Source organism: Quercus lobata, chromosome 3 (assembly GCF_001633185.2).
Source record: "Quercus lobata isolate SW786 chromosome 3, ValleyOak3.0 Primary Assembly, whole genome shotgun sequence".
Lineage (NCBI taxonomy): Eukaryota > Viridiplantae > Streptophyta > Magnoliopsida > Fagales > Fagaceae > Quercus > Quercus lobata.
The window spans coordinates 9,646,121-9,664,759 of NC_044906.1; the positions used below are offsets into that span (position 1 = coordinate 9,646,121).

At 34.4% G+C, this 18,639-nt stretch overlaps 2 protein-coding genes across 2 annotated transcripts in view; both read right to left on the reverse strand.

The window, feature by feature from the left end:
* Positions 1-7,135: 7,135 nt before the first annotated feature.
* Positions 7,136-18,639, reverse strand: part of LOC115980283 (probable trehalose-phosphate phosphatase 3) — a 30,647-nt gene continuing 19,143 nt past the window's right edge. The window contains exons 4-9 of the mRNA XM_031102549.1: positions 8,875-9,000; positions 8,665-8,721; positions 8,354-8,458; positions 8,122-8,199; positions 7,678-7,818; positions 7,136-7,435 (exon numbers count right to left, since the gene is read on the reverse strand). Coding sequence (XP_030958409.1) covers positions 7,280-7,435; positions 7,678-7,818; positions 8,122-8,199; positions 8,354-8,458; positions 8,665-8,721; positions 8,875-9,000 — 663 coding nt within the window. The 3' untranslated portion in view covers positions 7,136-7,279. The remainder of the gene's footprint in view (positions 7,436-7,677; positions 7,819-8,121; positions 8,200-8,353; positions 8,459-8,664; positions 8,722-8,874; positions 9,001-18,639) is intronic.
* On the reverse strand, positions 11,819-12,283 carry LOC115979646. The gene is made up of 2 exons (XM_031101700.1): positions 12,191-12,283; positions 11,819-12,099 (listed from the first exon to the last, which is right to left on the reverse strand). Exons 1-2 carry the CDS (start codon positions 12,281-12,283, stop codon positions 11,896-11,898), a joined length of 297 nt encoding a protein of 98 aa, XP_030957560.1. The 3' UTR covers positions 11,819-11,895.

The following is an 18,639-nucleotide window of genomic DNA, read 5'->3' on the forward strand; positions in this document are numbered from 1 at the left end:
ATCGAAATTAATCAAAAGAACAAACCTTAGTCTAAGTCAACATCCACCATCGTAATTTTACAACTGATCATCGATGCAAGTATATATCAATTCACACTTTGAATATTCACCACCGGAACAATTTTCCTATCTCTCCTTAGTCGTAGTAAATTAGAAAACAAGCAATCTAATAAACCCTAACTACTAAACAACTCAAGACAAGCACTAAAGGTTTAATCTAGTAGCAGCCTTAAGAATTAGAGAGATCGATGAAACTAAACAACACAAACACAAACGGTTGTATTTAATTTAGTCGACCATTCTTCCTAAAATCTAATAATTTCTGACGCAGCAAATCATTAAATCTTGGTTGCTTCACAAGTCGGAGAGATCAAACAATTACGGATTTGATATCTAACCTAGCAGTAAATTGCAGCGAACAATAAACTAGTAGGCCTCCTAGTAATTAACGAGACAATCATGAAAATAGGCACAGAAGAACATCCGATATTCAAAGCATAAATTGAACAATAAAAAAAAAAAAATTAGATCTCACAGTTTTATTGATTCCCAAGCTTCAGTTTCCTTCGACCAAGTATAAAAGTTTAGCCAAGTAGGGCCATGATGAAAACTCAAAGGAAAAAATCAGAGAAGAGGGGAGAGAGAGGCATGTGTGTCCAATTCTGATTTCTCCTCCCCCTTTTACACGTTAATTCCCCCTTTCCCAAGCCTACAAAATCTCCTAAAAATATTCTCAATAATAATATCCAAATCTAAGTAATTAAGGAAAAATATTAAAAATAAAACAAAGTCCTAATATAACTAGGAAAGTGGTGTTTTTCAACTGGAAATTTCTTGCACCAGCTCTGGAAGCTTTTGAAAATAAACCCCATCAGATCTATGTATTAGAATTGCAGGCAAAGGAACATTCCAGAATGTCAGCAGTGTAGGTGCAGCAACTTCAAGCCCGATTTTGACCTTGATGCATCCCGTATCTCTCAAAACTCAAAGCATGAAAGTTGTAGATCTTTGTCTTGGTGTTCCATAGCATCTTGAATCATCTCAATCGGAGCTTCGATGAGAGAGTTATGCCCAGATTATGAAATGATGTCAAAGCTATCCAGAATCGCCCAATTAGCTACGTTTTGCACTTAACACCTCCATTTGCATCCTAAATCAAAAAATAAGAATAATAAGTACATTTAGGCACCAAATAAATATAAAGGACTAAATATTAAGGGAGAAAATATGACAATTTGCATTCTCATCAATTAGATACATGTTAGTTCAAAACAAAAGTAAAACAATGCACAACAGAGCATAACAAACTCAAAATAGTGCAAACAGACACAAAACAACATGTTATAAGTGTTTAACCATGTAAACAAAAACATAGTGCAAGAATGAAGTGTGTGCATGGCATGGCATTGAGGCACAAAATGGGCAAAGTGTGTAAAACACACAAACATTGACCAAAATATGGTAAACATGATCAATCATGACTAAATCCAAGCCAAGGAACTCACTGGTTGACACAGAAATGTCACGAAGACATTCTGTCAAGCACCTAACATGCAACAGAGTACACAACTTATGAAAAATGCATGAACATAGTGAAAAGCTGCCTCAATACGTGCTCAAACTGCCACATGGGGCCAACACAAGAACAATCACAGCATATGGGACTCAGCCCAATCAAAATTTTGGAAAAATTTTCACAAATTTAAAAACCCCAACCCATTTTTGAAAAATCCCCAAAATTTTAGAACCCTAACCTAAATTTTTGCATAAACTCAGAAAAACATGAAGAAAATGTTTTAGAAAACATACCTTGAAGTTGGAAATGCAGAAAATAAGCTTGAGAGTGATGGGGTTTTAGTGAAAAGTGGTTTTGGGTTGAGGGGGGTTTGAGAGAGGTAGAACGAGGGAAGTTAAGAGTGTTTGAAAACATGTCACATCTGCTACATAAAAACTGAAAACACGCGATTTTCGCAGGTTAGACAGTCACGATATTAGTCGCGAGACACACTGAGGCTTTCACGAGAAGCATTTAGTTGTGAAACAGTTGCGAGACAATCGCGATAGCCTCAATATGAAATGAAAAAATTTCTAGTTTTTGCCTAAAAACATTTTGCGAGAAGAGTTTAGTTGTGAAATACTCGCGAGGCAGTAGCGAGACTCACTATATAAAAATGTGACATTTTAATTTCCCTTAAGCACATCTCGTGGGAAGCTCTAAGTCGCGAGCTTCTCACGAAACAGCCTTTAAACCAGTTTTTGAAGAAAAACACAAAAATGCATTTTGACCAAAAACTAAAAACACGTAAGTATAAAATCACTTTCAAAAACATATAAAACACTCAAAATCTTTTTGGGTTTGATCAGCAAGTAATTGAGCATACACATCACATTTGAACATGTACAATCACACAAATGAGATAAGCATTCATTGAATCAAAATCTTGTGTGTTGTGGGTGAGTATCAAATGTGGAATAGTCCTTAGACCAGAGTGAAACTTCAATGATCAATTTAATCAAGTCATACACAACTGGTACTCAATCAAGTGGACTATCTCAGTTATAGAAATGAGCATATATGACCTCCCACAAGAGAATGATTACAAAACTGAGAAGTTTTTCATTTGGATTCTGCATAAATCATAACATTTGATCATTTTTGGATAATACATCTCTTTTTGAGATCGGTGCTTGAAATTTTTGATATTTCAACATTGAGAGATATAACCTTTGGTTTTTTGAGCACTATACATTTCAATATAAGAATCGCTTTTCCTTTTTCCTAGTCAAATACTAATATGTGCGACAGGCTTTTGCAGCTCATAATCTCTTTTCATTTTGAGATTTACATTTGGTGAGCTCTTTTGCCAAAAAAACCATAAAAGTAAAGTTGGAAAGACATATAGGCACAAGTCTATGCAAGTGTCAAGACCATCAAGACAATTGACCAATCATTCATGACAAGCTTGAAGATCTATTTACAACAGTCACCCATAGTTTTCAAGATTTTTCCCACACAAATATATGTGCATACATAACAAGCTAAGCTCGTAAATGCACTACGCCATTAGTACGAAGGTACTAGGCCAAACTCACATGTGATATACACAACACAAGCGATCAAACTTTTTAAAGATTTTCCAATTTTTATGGTTTTTGAATTTTTGAACACACTCAAAAACAGAACAAGAAAAGTAAGATCAATAAAAACAAGTACAAATCAGAACTTATAAAAGAAACATGCTCTAAACAAAAAAACAATGCATGATATAATGCATGAACCTATGAACCTAAACATTGGAAGTATTAATGCATGGACATAGAAGGTGATCATGCATGAGTACCCTTCTTCACCTACACGTCACGTGCGTTTAGGGTGATATCTCTATAAGATTGGGTACGAGAGTTGTGACCTTCAAACCTTCTATTGAAGTTTGCCAAATAGGTGGTGAATGCATCAATCATCTTCATCACATCCATCACTCAGGAATCACCATCTTGGCCTCTTGATTGTTTAGCAGCCCAATTCCTTTTGTCATTTCTTGGTCCTCTTGACCTTTGATCACTTGCATTTTTCAATGCTCTGAGCTTATGACAATTTGGTTTGGTGTGTCCTTGAAGTCCACAGTGATGGCAGAAGTGTTGTGTTCTCAAACTTCTTTGTGACTTTGGAAGTGATTTCCCTTTAGCTTCAGATTTGACCACGGATTGATTATGAGGCTTTATCAACACCCGTTGGTCAGCCACATTCTTATTCATCTCTTCCTTTACTTTCTCAGTAGTAGTGGCAGCTACAATCGATTCTTTGGCTTTCAGTAACTTTACTTCCTTGGACACATTTACAGCTAAACTGCTTTCTCCAGTGTATCCCAATCTAGTTTTTTCGGAGAAAGGTTTTTGATGAGAAAGGACTTCATCAAGCTTCTTAGAGGAGACTCGCTCTACTTTAGCATTCGCTTGAATCACTTCAAGCTCAAGGAATTTGACCTTTGTGTAAGCTTCAGTTAGCTCACCATTCAGCATCTCTATTTCACACTTGGCCTCCTTATAACTCACTAAAAGACTCCTATAGTCCTCCTTTGCCTTCTTCATCTTTTTAACGGTTGCCTTGGCCACCCTTGCATATTCTCCAGACTTCTCAAAAAGGGAATTATAGTTCTCTTGAAGGCCCACTGAACTTTCATCTTCTTCAGCATCTGATTCATCTACAACTCCCATTGACTCCACCTCACTATGCTCCCCAAACTCTTTCACGAGCAAACTCAAGTCCTCCGATGACTTAACATGAGCAATAGTCATAAAAGCGGGGTAATTCCCTTCTCCATGACAACTCTCTTCTGAATTTGAATTGGAAGAGTCTGAATCACTGAGAGTTGTGGCATATGTCTTGCCCTTCATTCTCAAATAATTAGGATATTCTTTCTTGACATGTCCATGTCCATTGCACTCGAAGCAAGTGATTCCTTGAGTAGATTGAGACTTCTTCCCATCTTTCTTCCTAAATTCCTTCCTATCACCCTTGGGAGATGAAAACTTTCCTTTGTTGAAAGGCTTCCCACTGTTGTTCATCTTTAGAAATTTTCGGAAGTTCTTTGCAAGGAATGCTACTTCCTTCTCCACATCATCCTCTTTGAAGGAGTCGTCCATTCTCTTGGTGATGGTTTTAAGAGCAAGATATTTGCTCGATTTATGCGAAGGCAGTCCCAGCTCATATGTTTGGAGACATCCAATTAGCTCTTGGATTTTGATCTCATCCAAGTCTTTACTCTCTTCTATAGTTGTAACTTTTGCTCGGAAACTCTCCGGTAAAGACCTCAAAATCTTTCTCACCACCTTAGAATCTTCAATCTTCTCTCCGAGATTGAGCTTGGCAATTACAATTTCATTGAGCTTTCCATAGAAAGAATCGAAAGCCTCATCATCTCCCATCTTAAACTCTTCAAATCTGGTGGTAAGCATTTGGAGCTTCGTGTCCTTGACTTTCTTGGTACCCTCATAGGTAGTCTCAAGGATCATCCAAGCTTCCTTGGCTGTCTCCACATGCGATATCCTGTGAAACTCATCAGGGGACACACTACAGAATATAACATTAATGGCCTTACTATTCGCATTAGCTAATGCAAGAGCTGCCTTGTCCCATTCGGACTTGGCAGTTGTGGGTTTAACATACCCATTCTCAACAAAATCCTATATGGACTCATCTATAGCACACAAGAAAGCCCATATTCAGACCTTCCAAAAAGCATAGTTGCCTCCATTAAAGAATGGTGGGGCATTGAGAGATTGTGACCAGTCCATCACAAAGGATCAAGGATTACACTCAGGTATTTAAACCACAGCGAGTGTACCCACTCTGATACCAATTGAATGCTCAAAAATGTGTGAAAACACAAGAGCTATTTAGACCCCCAAATTAAAGTAACAGCTCAATTGATTTTACTCTAACTTAATACTAAGTGCGGAATAAAGTAAATGCGAGCGGATAAACAAACAAGCTACTCTAATCCATAAACATTATAACACAACAGTAAAATGAAAGGTAAAAGAGTAGGGAATAAGAATGCAAACACAAGATAACACGCCGATGTATTATCTTAGAGGAAACCGAAGAACTCGGTGAAAAACCTCTTCGCCGTCTTCCAAGCGATAATTGATCCACTAGACAATCAGTTGGGATACATGGGTTAGCAAGAGACCCTCCAAGCTTAATCTACCCGATGTACCTAAGCCCTCCAAGTTCCTACTCCAACAAGGCTTCTCGGAATCGTGTCTTGTCTAGCTCTCCAGATCCCGCAATAAGCACCATGTTGCATCTGCCATCCTTGGCTTCTTCCAATACTTCCTAGTAGCACCAAAACTTCACTTGACATTCTGAAAGGGTGTGGCAAGTGTTTGGGCTATCAACCTCTCAATGATATGGAAATGGAGAGGTAAGAGTTAAGGAAAATCCACAAGCAATTGTGTAGAGGATTGTGGGTATAACAATCTCTAACTCTCAAGGTTTATGATTAGAGTTTTCTCTTTGAAGCACTCCTCAACTTTTGTGGGTAATGTGGGTATATATAGTGTGGGTACAGAAAGTGTGTATCAGATAGCACAGTCTGGCAAAAAAAAAATGTTTCGTGAGTGTCTCGCGGGAAGGCCTTACCCTCGAGGTACTCACGAAACACAGCTATCTCCATCTGTCCTGACTCTTCGCATTCCAATCATGTGCAGGGCACATGCATCATTTCACGGGGTGCTTAGTTGCATGCTACCCACGAAAACTCTTCTGTCTTCAATTGCTTGAGTCTTCACACACACTCTCTCTCTATCACACAACCCTTACAATTAAATCATACAATAAATACAAGGTATAAAAGATTAAATAAAATTATAATCAAATTTGACACGGAATAAAAGCAAACAAAACACATAGTTGTAAATTTCAACTTTACATCCTTAAATGCTACTAATAAATTACGACTTTGCTAAGGGATTTTTACGCCATGAGCTATGCGTAAAAGGGTTTCCGCAAGTTCACTAGTGAGTTTGCTATATATAATATGTACTTTAATAGGGATGGCATTATTTCATCATTGTTGTTTGGTGATGTATGTTGGATGTCACTCTTCTGAAATAGGGACAGGCACTACTCCAATTCGTGGACAGTACTATTCCAAGTTCTTGAACAAGTTCCATGGCTGTTTGGTTACAAGAGAACTATAACCCAAAACCAGTTTTAGATATTCTAATTCTGATCTGCACCTACCCCTTACACCAAAAATTGATGATAAAGAGTAATTATCAGGAACAAACATAGAAAGATCAGAGAGAGAGAGAGAGAGATTAAAAAAAAAAAAAAAAAAAAAAAAAAAAAAAAAAAAAAGAAGAAGAAGAAGAATGGCTAAATAATTGAAAAGAAAGAAAAAGACAGAAGAATGATCCAAACAACCGAGAAGGAAGACCAAGTTCAAAGTGCCCCAAAAAAAAAAAAAAAAAAAAAAAAAACTGATTTTAATAAAACAATTAACATGATTTTGCATGAGCCGTGGATGACTCGATGTACATATAAAAATCTTACTTTTTAGAACCTTGGCATAGGAGGCAAATAAGAAGAAATAGCCCGTATATATAATTATAAACAATTGACCATAAATGATAACAATGTAACAATATCCAATTAGTATAAACCAGTTCACCTGTGCCTAATAAGCATACCTCATACTGAGAAGTTAGCTAGCATCTCTCTACCTAATTAACCTCCTAAACATATCAAACAAAGATTTTTTATTTTTTTATTTTATCCACCTCTCAAAGTACAATCCTTTTCCCACTTTGCTAAACATATTAGGAAGGACATGACCTCTATCGGGTCACGTAAAGAGTATAGGGCTTCTGTCTCCTTTGAAGTAGAAGAAACAACTGTAGGAAATCCTCTTCCAATGTTCTTAATCATCTGCAAGCATTGATATACAAATTACATTAGTGTGGGTCTAAAGACAAGCCTGATTATTCAACAAAATTAACAAAAAGAGTTTAATGCATGATTTAAATGGTTTTGGCAACATCCACCAAGCCTATGGAAGAAGAGGGGGTTTGATCAATATTTAATGGGTTCATATAGCTAGGCTTTAAGAAGAATCACCACATTTTAAAACTGGTAACAATAAAAAGTACCATCAAGTAGATAATTTATACCTTAAAAGCATCCTCATCAGTTTTATCATCTCCTATATATATAGGAAGGATCTCGCTAGAATTTTCAAAACCAAGACTACCAAGTAAATATCGCAAAGCAAGACCTTTATCCCAGTTTATATTAGGTCGGATTTCCATGACCTATAACAAAAATAACAACATCAACAAAAAAACCTAAGTCTTAAATCAAAAAATTTTGGAGTCAGTTATAAATTTTTTACAGAATAATTAGGATTGAACACATGCATATACTATGATCTATCTTCCACAAAAAAAAAAAAAAAAAAAAAAAAAAAAAAAAAAAAAAAAAAAATCAAAAGAGATAAATTATATGATTGCATGATTGATTTATTCCAAACTTTACTACTACTTAATGGAAAATTATATTTTTAAGAAGGGAGAAATCTTAAAATTTATTATAAAGATAACAAAAAAATTTTATACCTCTTTTCCTTCGGATATACGAAAGTCTTTATAGGATTTCATTGCTGATTCCACCTTCTCCTTAAGTACGCCAACATTCTGCATTAATTTTGACATGCAATCTTATTATCTACAAATTTGAGAACTACCATATTTTAGCAGGTTTTTTATGTATTAACAATATCATTGCTATCATATTGCATTTATTTTTATTTGATCATATCAAATTATCATTATTGCATTATAATATTACATCTTCATCATTCACACATCGAAAGTGTACGGAGAGGCAAAATTTATTGTCTTCAACCATGGCACCTTTTATGCCTCTTGTTATTTCTTGCAACATAACCTTTATCTGCAAGAGAACCAAAGCATTATTGAAATTTAAAAAAGAAAAAGAAAAGAAGAGACAATTTATTTTGCATTCTAATACTACAAAGTCCTAGCTAGGAACAAAAGGAGGAGTTTTTGATACTATAACCATGCATTTTTTGTATCAGTTTGCCATTTTATCTTTGACAAAGAGGATACAAAGTTTGTAAACAGTACATCATTTCTTACTGTTTGAATTCTAGGCAAGAAGTCCTGTGCTGGGCAGAAGTTAACCATGTCATTACCCTACAAGATCAAACAATTAATGGAAAACGTTTAGGATATTTTCATTGCAGTTTAAATTTTGATTTACAGGTTTTGAACACAACATAAAAAATGCAATTTCCATGAGAAGCACCAAGTATAGAAAATTAACCACAAACAACTGAGAAAATATACCTTTTCATCAATAGTCCCAGCTTGATGCTTGTGGTTACCATAATAGAGAGAAACTGATGGGGTTGATATATCCATCCCATGACTTCCAGCATAATAGATATTATTTAATCTCACAAATTGGAACACCTAAAGAAAAAACACTTGTTAATATCACAAATGTGTTAATTAGTTTTTAAGAAAATTGTATATAAGATCTAGCTCATTGTTGCACTAATTGTTATAGGTCACTTCACAATTATAAGTAGAGTGGGGGCGTAAGGGTCAGAGTTCAAGTCTTTAGAAAGGAGTTACTATTATCATTTAGTTTGCTAAGGTCGGAGCCACAGTGTCACGCCCCAAACCTCAAAGGGTCCAAAGTATGAGAAAGGCGTCTCAAGTACCTGTAGATTTTTCCTTTTTTACAATTCATTCCACATAAATCATATCAAGTACCAACATCAAGAATTATCATAATATTTCTATTGAATATACTCTCAAAGTAAGTCAAAACTCTAAGCAATAATTACAAGGATCATTGGCCACAAAAAAATAGAGGTCTAAATAAATAATTACATATCATCAGCTTGTCCCATCAGTGGGAATAACGTCACAACTACTATAATATACAAAAGAATGAGTCAAGCCTATTCCAAGATGTACATCATCTAATATCTTCATCAAAAAAAAAAAAAAAAAAAAAAATTTAGCCTCCATCAGTAGTTAATCTAACTACTGTTAGCCACCAAAAAACTATCTCAAAAGATTGTTGCCTACTCTGAAAAGTTTATAAAATAATGAGATGAGACAGAGCCCAGTAAATAGCACAATTAATGAGGGTGGGGGAAATGCAAGTTTCTTGATAATGGACATTTTACAAAACGTGTTATAATTTGGGAATTTTCATGAAAATCCAGCAAATCCATTTTTCTTAATAAAATGACAAGAATGATTAAAAGAATGTAGCACCAAGCTTTTTCAAAGTATTCCAACATGAAACTACGTACTATTTACTGTGAGCTATCAAAACACCCTTTTAAAACCTGAAATCCAACCCAAGGCCACATGATAAGCCGCCATAAAGATGTTAGGTATGCCACGAAGACATCAGTTATGCCACGAAGACATCAATTATGCCATAAAGACATCAGTCCGCCACAAAGACAGGGTGTCAAGATACCAATGTCACAAAGACTACGACATTTGGTTAGATAATCACTGGGTAATCACATGTCACAGACCAAGGGTAAAAGCATGAAAAGTTCACAGTTTACATGAAATCACAACATTGTTCAGTTTCAAGTAGTTTCACAAAAACTTTTGAAATACCCAATATAGTTATAAGGTTCTCAAATTTTCCAAAATCATTTCTTGTCAATAACATTTTCTATCAATTTCCCAAATATTGCAAGTCAAGATAAAACATCTTTAGAATTTGCAAATAATGCAATAAATCCATAAAAGTCATTCCCAAGAATTTTATTAAAGATGCTTATCTCTTCCATACTAACAAATCAATCATTTCCCCATGTGCAATATTAAACATAATGCGCTTTTCATATAAAATCATATATAACAAGGTCACAAAACAATACTTTTTAAGAAAACATATATCCACAAATAATTTTTCAAAATGTGTTTGACCCAAAAACAACGTTTATGCGACATAGTTATTTATTTATTTTTTTTAAATCCCATTAAAAAGCTACTTACCTTGCAATCCACAAAAAGGCCTAATTCTCCAAACTCCAAATAAGATTAGCTAACACCTAAACAATATCAAGCAAACTGATCAAAATAGGCATAAAGCTTGACATTACATGTAGCCACGAATTAGAAATTGCTAACTAAGAAATTAATTAGGCAAGCCTAGCATTTAACCTCACAAATAAACTGTTTCACTTCCAAAGTTTCTCAACAATTTCATTACAAGGCATATACTCCAATTTGTCATCATGTTATTCAAATCATCTCCTTTACCATAAGAGATCCTAGCATTTTATGAATTTCTTCCACCATATATACGTACCATTTTCAAGAGACCCATGAAACAACATATATAACAATACCCATTATTACAAACCCCAAATGTAACTCCTCCACTAGCTCCAAATACACAATAAAAATTAGATTCATCAATTGTTTCACATTAGAAAGTCAAAACCCCCAAATCTTTACTATGGGTAAATCTCAAATGGCTACCATTGTACAAAATTCACAACCATTCACCCAAATAGGTCCACCAATGCAAAATCCATAAACATTATCACAAGAATATCACTCCAAAACTTAGATTACAAAAACCTCTAGCAAAATATGAAAACCCACAAAAAGTATAAAAGCTCATACCTTAAATAAGATGAGATGTAGGAGCTTAAGAGGTTTTTAGAGAGCTTTCCGATTAACTTCGCTGGAAAAGATGGTGGAAGTGATGAGGAGTGTACCAGTGGGAGAGTGAGGGAGAGGAGTGTGTGTATATGTGCTGTTTGAGTGAAAATGAAAAAGAAAAGAACAAGAATGAGTGACCCGGCCAAGAGTGTGAGATGATATTTGTGTGGTGGGGAAGTGAGTGGGGTAAGTGGGCATGTGTGCAAGCAACTAAAAATTTGACCATAGCTTTTATTTTATTTTATTTTATTTTTATTTATTTTTTATTTTTTAAGTGGGCTGGGCCGTTACACACAGAGGCAGCTAAGCCACCCTTCAATGACAACGAAGGTGATGAGAATTCCATGGCCTTGTTTTGAAGAAAATGACATAGTTTTAAAAACTGGACCGGACTGGTCGGTTTGATCGGTTCAACCAAGAATCGGTCTTTAATCCGGTCCGGTTATGACATAAAACTGTAGATGGCCTAAAAACCGGCTGGTTCAACTTGAGAACCGAAAACCGAAGTGGTCGAACTAGTTACTGACCGGTTTGTCCTTTCCCACCTAAAACTACGTCGTTTAAGTGTTTAACCCTAAAAACTAACCCTAACACTCTCACACTTTCATCTTATCTCAGTTCTTCTCACTTCTCACTCTCAGTGTTCTCTCACGCCTCTCAACTCTCAAGTCTCACCATCTCACAAGTGGTGGAGCAGCTAGTGACAAGGCCTTTACCAAAGCAGAGACACTTAGTGATGCCGTTAAGCACCATTTGGCTTATCAGTAACAGCCCAAACGCCGACAACCCGTACATCGTCGACACATCCAAGGCGTACACACAGTATGTTCTCTCATCGTACTCATCAGGAACAACCTTAGCCTGTTCACACAGTACAGTACAGTAGTCAAATGTGTGTGTTAGCTTAGCTAGCTTCAACTACAGAGAGAGAGAGAGAGAGAGAGAGAGTTACTGTGCTACGACGTCGTTCAGTGCCGATAGCAAAGACGAAAGTGATGAGGTGGAGAGAGATGATGATGGCTAAGATCGACACTGAGATAGCCATTTCAGCTATTATGCTTCTTCTCACTCAACTCACTCAATCACTCAATTTTTTGGTACTGTTTGTGTTTCTCTCTCTTTTCTATTTTACTTGTATTTATCTCTCTCTCTCTCTGCTTTTAATTCTTTTTTCTTTTTCTTTTTTTTAGGCAACAAATTTTCGGCTTTTGATGATAATAAGCAATTATTGCTTATTTTAGCTTTGGGGTTGCTTTTTTGGATTCTTGTGAACAAATGGGAAAATGTTTAAGATTTAGAGGACTATAATTTTTGCTACAATTTGCTCACATATTTTTATCATAATGCTAATTGTGAAAGATAAAGTAAAAATGATGGGTTCACAATGGCACCGCTCACAATTTATTTGTTATTTGCCATTTGGATGTAAATGTAATGACTAATGAACTTATTTATTTGGTTTTGCTGAAAGTTTATTATGTTAAGGATGATTGTTTTGTAATGTTATTATGTTAAATTCTTTAAAAAGATGTTATATACTTATATACTTGTATTTTTTTTAAAAGAAACATATTTATTGCTATTAGTTTCTTAGTTTTAGTATATTAAAAAATTATTAATTATTTATATAATTTAAATAAATAATAATTAAATTATTTATGACATCACCGGTTCGACCAAGTCCGACCATAAAACCGGAAATTAGCTCATTTTTCGGTTCTTTCACCATACCAGTTTTTAAAACCACGGAAAATGACTTGCAAACACCCATCATGGCGTTGATGTGGCTTTGGCATGGGAAAGGTATCGCCACCACATGCTGAACGGTGATCGATTCCATATATATATATATATATATATATATATATATATATAGACACACTTAAACACAAGTATATAGAGGGATGATTGAACTGAATTAATAAAAGAAAGAAGATGAACAGTGCAATTATATTGATAGGGTTGTATTATCTTTCTAGTATTTCCTCGCTGTCACAACACAACAAGCCTTTTATAGGCGATAAACTTCAAACTATCATACAATCTAGCATACATTAACACTTAACAATACACACATGAATTATTTTATAGGTATGCTTTGTAAAATAAACTATGTTTAATCCCATTTGTATCTCCTTTATATTAATATTCACGGTTGTCGGTTGTCACCACTTGGATTATATTTAGTTGAGATAAGGATTTTTCAAAGTTATCTTAGGAGATTCTAATGCAGGAACAGACAAGAAAAGGCTATGTTAAGAGTTAAGAAGAAGCTAGTCGCTAACATATGTGATGTGCATGAAAGTTTTTTCTTGAAGTTAATATATATTATAATTAAAACAATTTCTAGATTATGAATATTAAAAGTAAAATATAGATTTCAATTAGTTCAACTAGTAAAACATTTTGTCAATGAAAAAAAGATCGGGGGGTCATCATGGAGCAGATGGTATAGATTGAAATACTATCGTAACTATAAATAAATAAATAAAAGATGAAAAGCAAAACCAACTTTCTCAAAATTTTATTTAAACCAAAATTAAAATGAGACTAATACCATAAGATATAGTATTTGTAATAGTCAATTACTCAAATAATTGGTAGACACATTTAAATACATAGCCAAGTCAAGCATGTTAAGATATAAACTTAAATTCTCACTTCCAAAATAACTAAGTATTTACCTAAACTTATATATATATATATATATATATATATATATATATATAAACCCAAATTAAATTCAAACCAAATTCATAAGAAAAGGGGCTTGTGATGGGGAATCAAAATTCTAAAACGTATCAACCCAAATTAAAGTAAAGCTACAAGAAAGAATAAAGAATTTGCTACAAAGATGGCAAATAAAATAATAAATACATAGAAAAAAGGAAGAAAACAAAGAGAGAGAGAGAGAGAGAGAGAGTAATAGTTTTTTTGTTGTTGTAGGAAGAATGTGGAATGAATTAGAGAGAAGTAATGTGAAATTTATAGAAAGAAGATGGGGAGGAGAGTAGAAAAAGAGAGACAAAGAGTTTGAAAAAAGACTAATAGTAAGGTGAAGAACTATGGGGGAAGAAGTGGGTTCCAGTTAGCTCTACTGGTAAAATCTCTGATGGTTGTATAAGAAATCTGGAGTTCAATTCGCCTACACCAAAAATTATTTGGTGTCTTGGTCTAATGATAAAGAGCTATCATTAGGAGCAGACGTCATAGGTTGAAATTCTCTATTAAAAAAAAAATAAAATAAAATAAAAAAATAAACTAACTATGGGGGAAGAAGAAGAGTTAAGAAATGGAACTATGGGGGAAGAAGAAGAGTTAAGAAATGGAGAAAAGGGGCTGGAAGAATGATAGAGAGAAGAAAAGCCAATAAACCAAAATTAATTACTAAACCTCCATAACTATATATTAATTGCAAAGATATTAATATTTCTTTATATTTAATATTAAAAAAAAATTAATTGACATTAAAACTAAATTTAAGGATGACATCCGTAATTGTTGAATATATTGACAAAGGGACAAATGTAATCATTTAGGCAAAAAAAAAAAAATAAAAAAACAAGTTTTTCATGGATAATTGAAAAAGGCAGTAGAAACCTAAAGGCAAAACAACTTATGTATATATGTATAACAGTAAACTATGCATTTTATATTTCTAATAATGAAAATTTTTCAAGATTAATTTAAAAATGAAATAGTACACATCAAAATACTTATTTATTAGGAATATTGAAGAAACTCTAATGAGTATGATGTTTATAAAATGTTGTTTGCTATGTGAATCGTAGGGTTTACATCACTCCAAAAAATAACATATATCATTGATGTATTAACTAATGCAATTAATATAAGATTGCATGTGCATTAGAGTCGAAGAGAGAAAGTCATGTGCAAGCATGTGCACATCCTAGGTTGGCTTTGGCATGGTCAACAACTCGTTTAAACTTTAAACCAAGTAGGTGTACAAGTGGGAAATCAAAACAAAAAATTATTAAGTTTTATGCCATATAAATATAATAAGGGATTTCTCTCTCTCTCTCTCTCTCTCTCTCTCGTTCTTTTTTTTTTTTTTTTTTTTTTTTTGAGAAACATAAGGGATTTCTATATAAACAGCCTGATTGTTCTTTAAGGTTTATGTTTTATTAATTAATTATTTATTTCTTTTAATTTTTTTTAGAAACACAAGGCTTATGATATCTTGAAAATGTAATATTACTATCGTGCACCCTTAACATGATAATCACTCCATAAAATACAAGTTCTTGTAAGATGAAGGAGAAAGGGTCGAAGTTTAAATCCTTAAATGGTACTAAAAATTTATGACTTTGCAAATGGACTTACGCCATGAGCTATGCATTTAAGGGCTTCCGCAAGTTCAGTAGTGAGTTAGCTTTAATTGGGATAGAGCCAGTTGTTTGCAAATGATCAATATGATTGTTCTTTGCAACTGCTCTCCGATCTAAGGGAGCCTATTGTTAATTTGCTTGCCATTGTGTTTCTTTTTCTTTTCATTTTTTACCCTTTCTGTAATGTTCTTCACTTCTTCTTATATGCCTTTAGCCATGTGAAAGAATATATATGAACTTGAGTGATAGCTAATGAAACTTGTGGATGTTGCTGCCTCCATATGGATATGGAAGAAGGATCAGCTGCAGAGCAGCATCAATGTATTCATGCAATCATGAATTTGTTTGTTGACATCGACATTCTAATTATTGATCCACTCTTAAGGGTGAATTTTAGAACAATGTGTCCAAAAACCTTAAGAAGTGCAGATTGGGACTCAGCACAGGCCCTTTGGAAACTTGGGCCACACAAGCATTAATGGGTGATATTGAAATAATAGTTACAGCCTCTAAGGGTTTATAAATGTGTTTCTCTCATTATAACTTTCTCAATGGTTTTTTATTCACTCAAATCAAGGCTTAAAATAAACATTTTCAAGTCATTTTAGTGATACCGGCTTGATGACTTAGAAGTTAGAAACCGATCCAATAGAGTTAAACCGAGCATTTTGCAAGCAGGCCAAGTCAATAGACTTTGAATTTGAACCTTTAGGCTGTAGGGAACTAGGCTAATTGTCATTTTGCAAAGTCATGTCTTCTCACAATGCTCTTACAACCTATCATATTCTATCTTTTAAGGGCTGTGTCTATTAAAAACCATCTATTACCCACAATGTACACACATTTTAGTTCAAAAAATAAATTGTGTATGGTATGTGCAATAAGGTGTGTGAAGTGAACTAATAATTACTCATCTTATAATATTGAGTCATTTACCAATTTGTGTCTCTTCTTTTGTTCTAACCAATGCCTTTGGTATGAAACACTACAAGACCGTTCATGCATGTAGTCTGTCACCTATTTTCAAGAAGAAAAATGATATGACATTTCCTTTAGTTCTAAAAGGCCAAGATGTAAATGACACCCAATATTTTCTTATTTCGAAAACTACTAGCAGTTTAGATTAAATATTAAAAAGGTGTAATTTAGTAGTTTCGATTTAATCGGATCCAACCCATTTGGAACGGCTCTTAGGTCGGATTGACATAGTCCATAATTTGGACAATACATAATTTTTCTCTCTATTCTATCCTGTAGTTTGACTTCCACCCTAATTAGACTGCCATCCACATATGGGACCAACAACATCAATAACTTGCCACTACAAATCAACTAAATATTGCTGACTATCGCTTGCTGTTGTCGACAACCACTTGTCTTGAGGCCCATCAAAATATAGAAGCTTAAAATTACAAAAATGCTAATTATTATTACACACGTTGAGTAACACACGTTGCGTAATACATTTCAGCTAAAATCTTGTTATCAAAACATGATTTTACAATTATAACTAAAATCATATTTTGAAAACATGATTTTTAACTATGTCTCATATACACAGTATGTAACTATCACCACTATTACTAAAATATTGATGATGCCATTAATCACCTCAAGCAACTTAAGGTCATAATTGCATTAAATTTGCTAAATCAACCACATGCAAAAAAAAAAATTATTGGCACATTAACTTAGTTTTTTTTTTTGAGAGAGGCACATTAACTTAGTTGAGAATAGTATATATTATAAATTTACTATTAATTCCATATTCATGTTCAACAAGCCCCCCCCCCCCCCCCCCCCCCCCCCCCACACACACACACACACACACAAAGAAAAAAGAAAAAGAAAAGAGAAAGCCACATAAATTCCATATATTACAATCGCTACAATTCGTCTAGTTACTGATGAGAACAAAATAACGAAACTTCTTAATGGTTGATATTGCCTTCTAAAAAGTCACTAACAAATGCATCCAAGTGAGAATCAAATGATCCACCTTTAGCAGTCGCTTGATCACACATATTTTTAAGTTCTCTGGCTCTTTTCCTAGTTTCTTTTCCCTCACAACTTTCAAGATCCATAAACCTTTGTATGTGTTGTAATATATCTTCTGTTGCCACCAAAATTTCACTTCCTATCTCTGCTCTCTTTACCCTCCACCCAATCTTCCAGTCTTCCTCAATTTTCCTACTGTTAGGAACTTGATCCAAAAATAAGGGGAAGGCAAGCATAGGAATGCCTGCATATATGGTTTCTTGGACTGAATTCCATCCAGAATGGGACCAAAATCCACCTACAGAAGGATGGCACAACACCCTTAGTTGGTCACACCAAGGCACTACCAACCCCTTATCGCCACCACAAGTTTCTTTCAGCCTAGAAGCTTCCCCACGCGCCACCCACAAGAACCGAACACCACTACTACAAAGCGCGACTGCGAATTCATCCATTTGAGTGCTTGAGAGCTCAAAGAAACTTCCAAATGAAACATACAAGACAGAGCCCGCAGGCTGAGAATCCAACCATTTTAGATAGTCAATAGTTGATGTAGTTGTAAAGGAACTATGTTGATCAAGTTTTGGTTCCAAGTAACGGTTGGTAGGACCAATAGGGTACACAGGGAAAGGAAATGTTGCTTTCAAAGAGTCAAATGTTGGAGCTTCAAGCTCATAGAAGGAATTAACAAGAAGATATTGTGCTTTGGACACCATTGAAAAGCAATTCAAGATTTCTTCCATTCCCTTTGGGTTGTTTTCATGAAATACGATTCGTAGGTCTTTTAAATCAGTTGAAGAAATCCCGGGTATGTTTTCCACACGATTGTCTTCGTCATCTATCACACCAAAGAAGGACAAAATAATATCTTATGAAACCGACTAATATGAACTAATTGCAAATCAATCTTTTGCACTTGAAACAGGTGGGCATAGTTGAAAAACAAAGTGAATAGTTAGCCAGGAAAACAATCCTCTCCCCTTTAAAATGAACATATTTCATGGTTTGGATTAAATATTATAAATTTAAAAGTTTATCATTTGCTTTACAATTT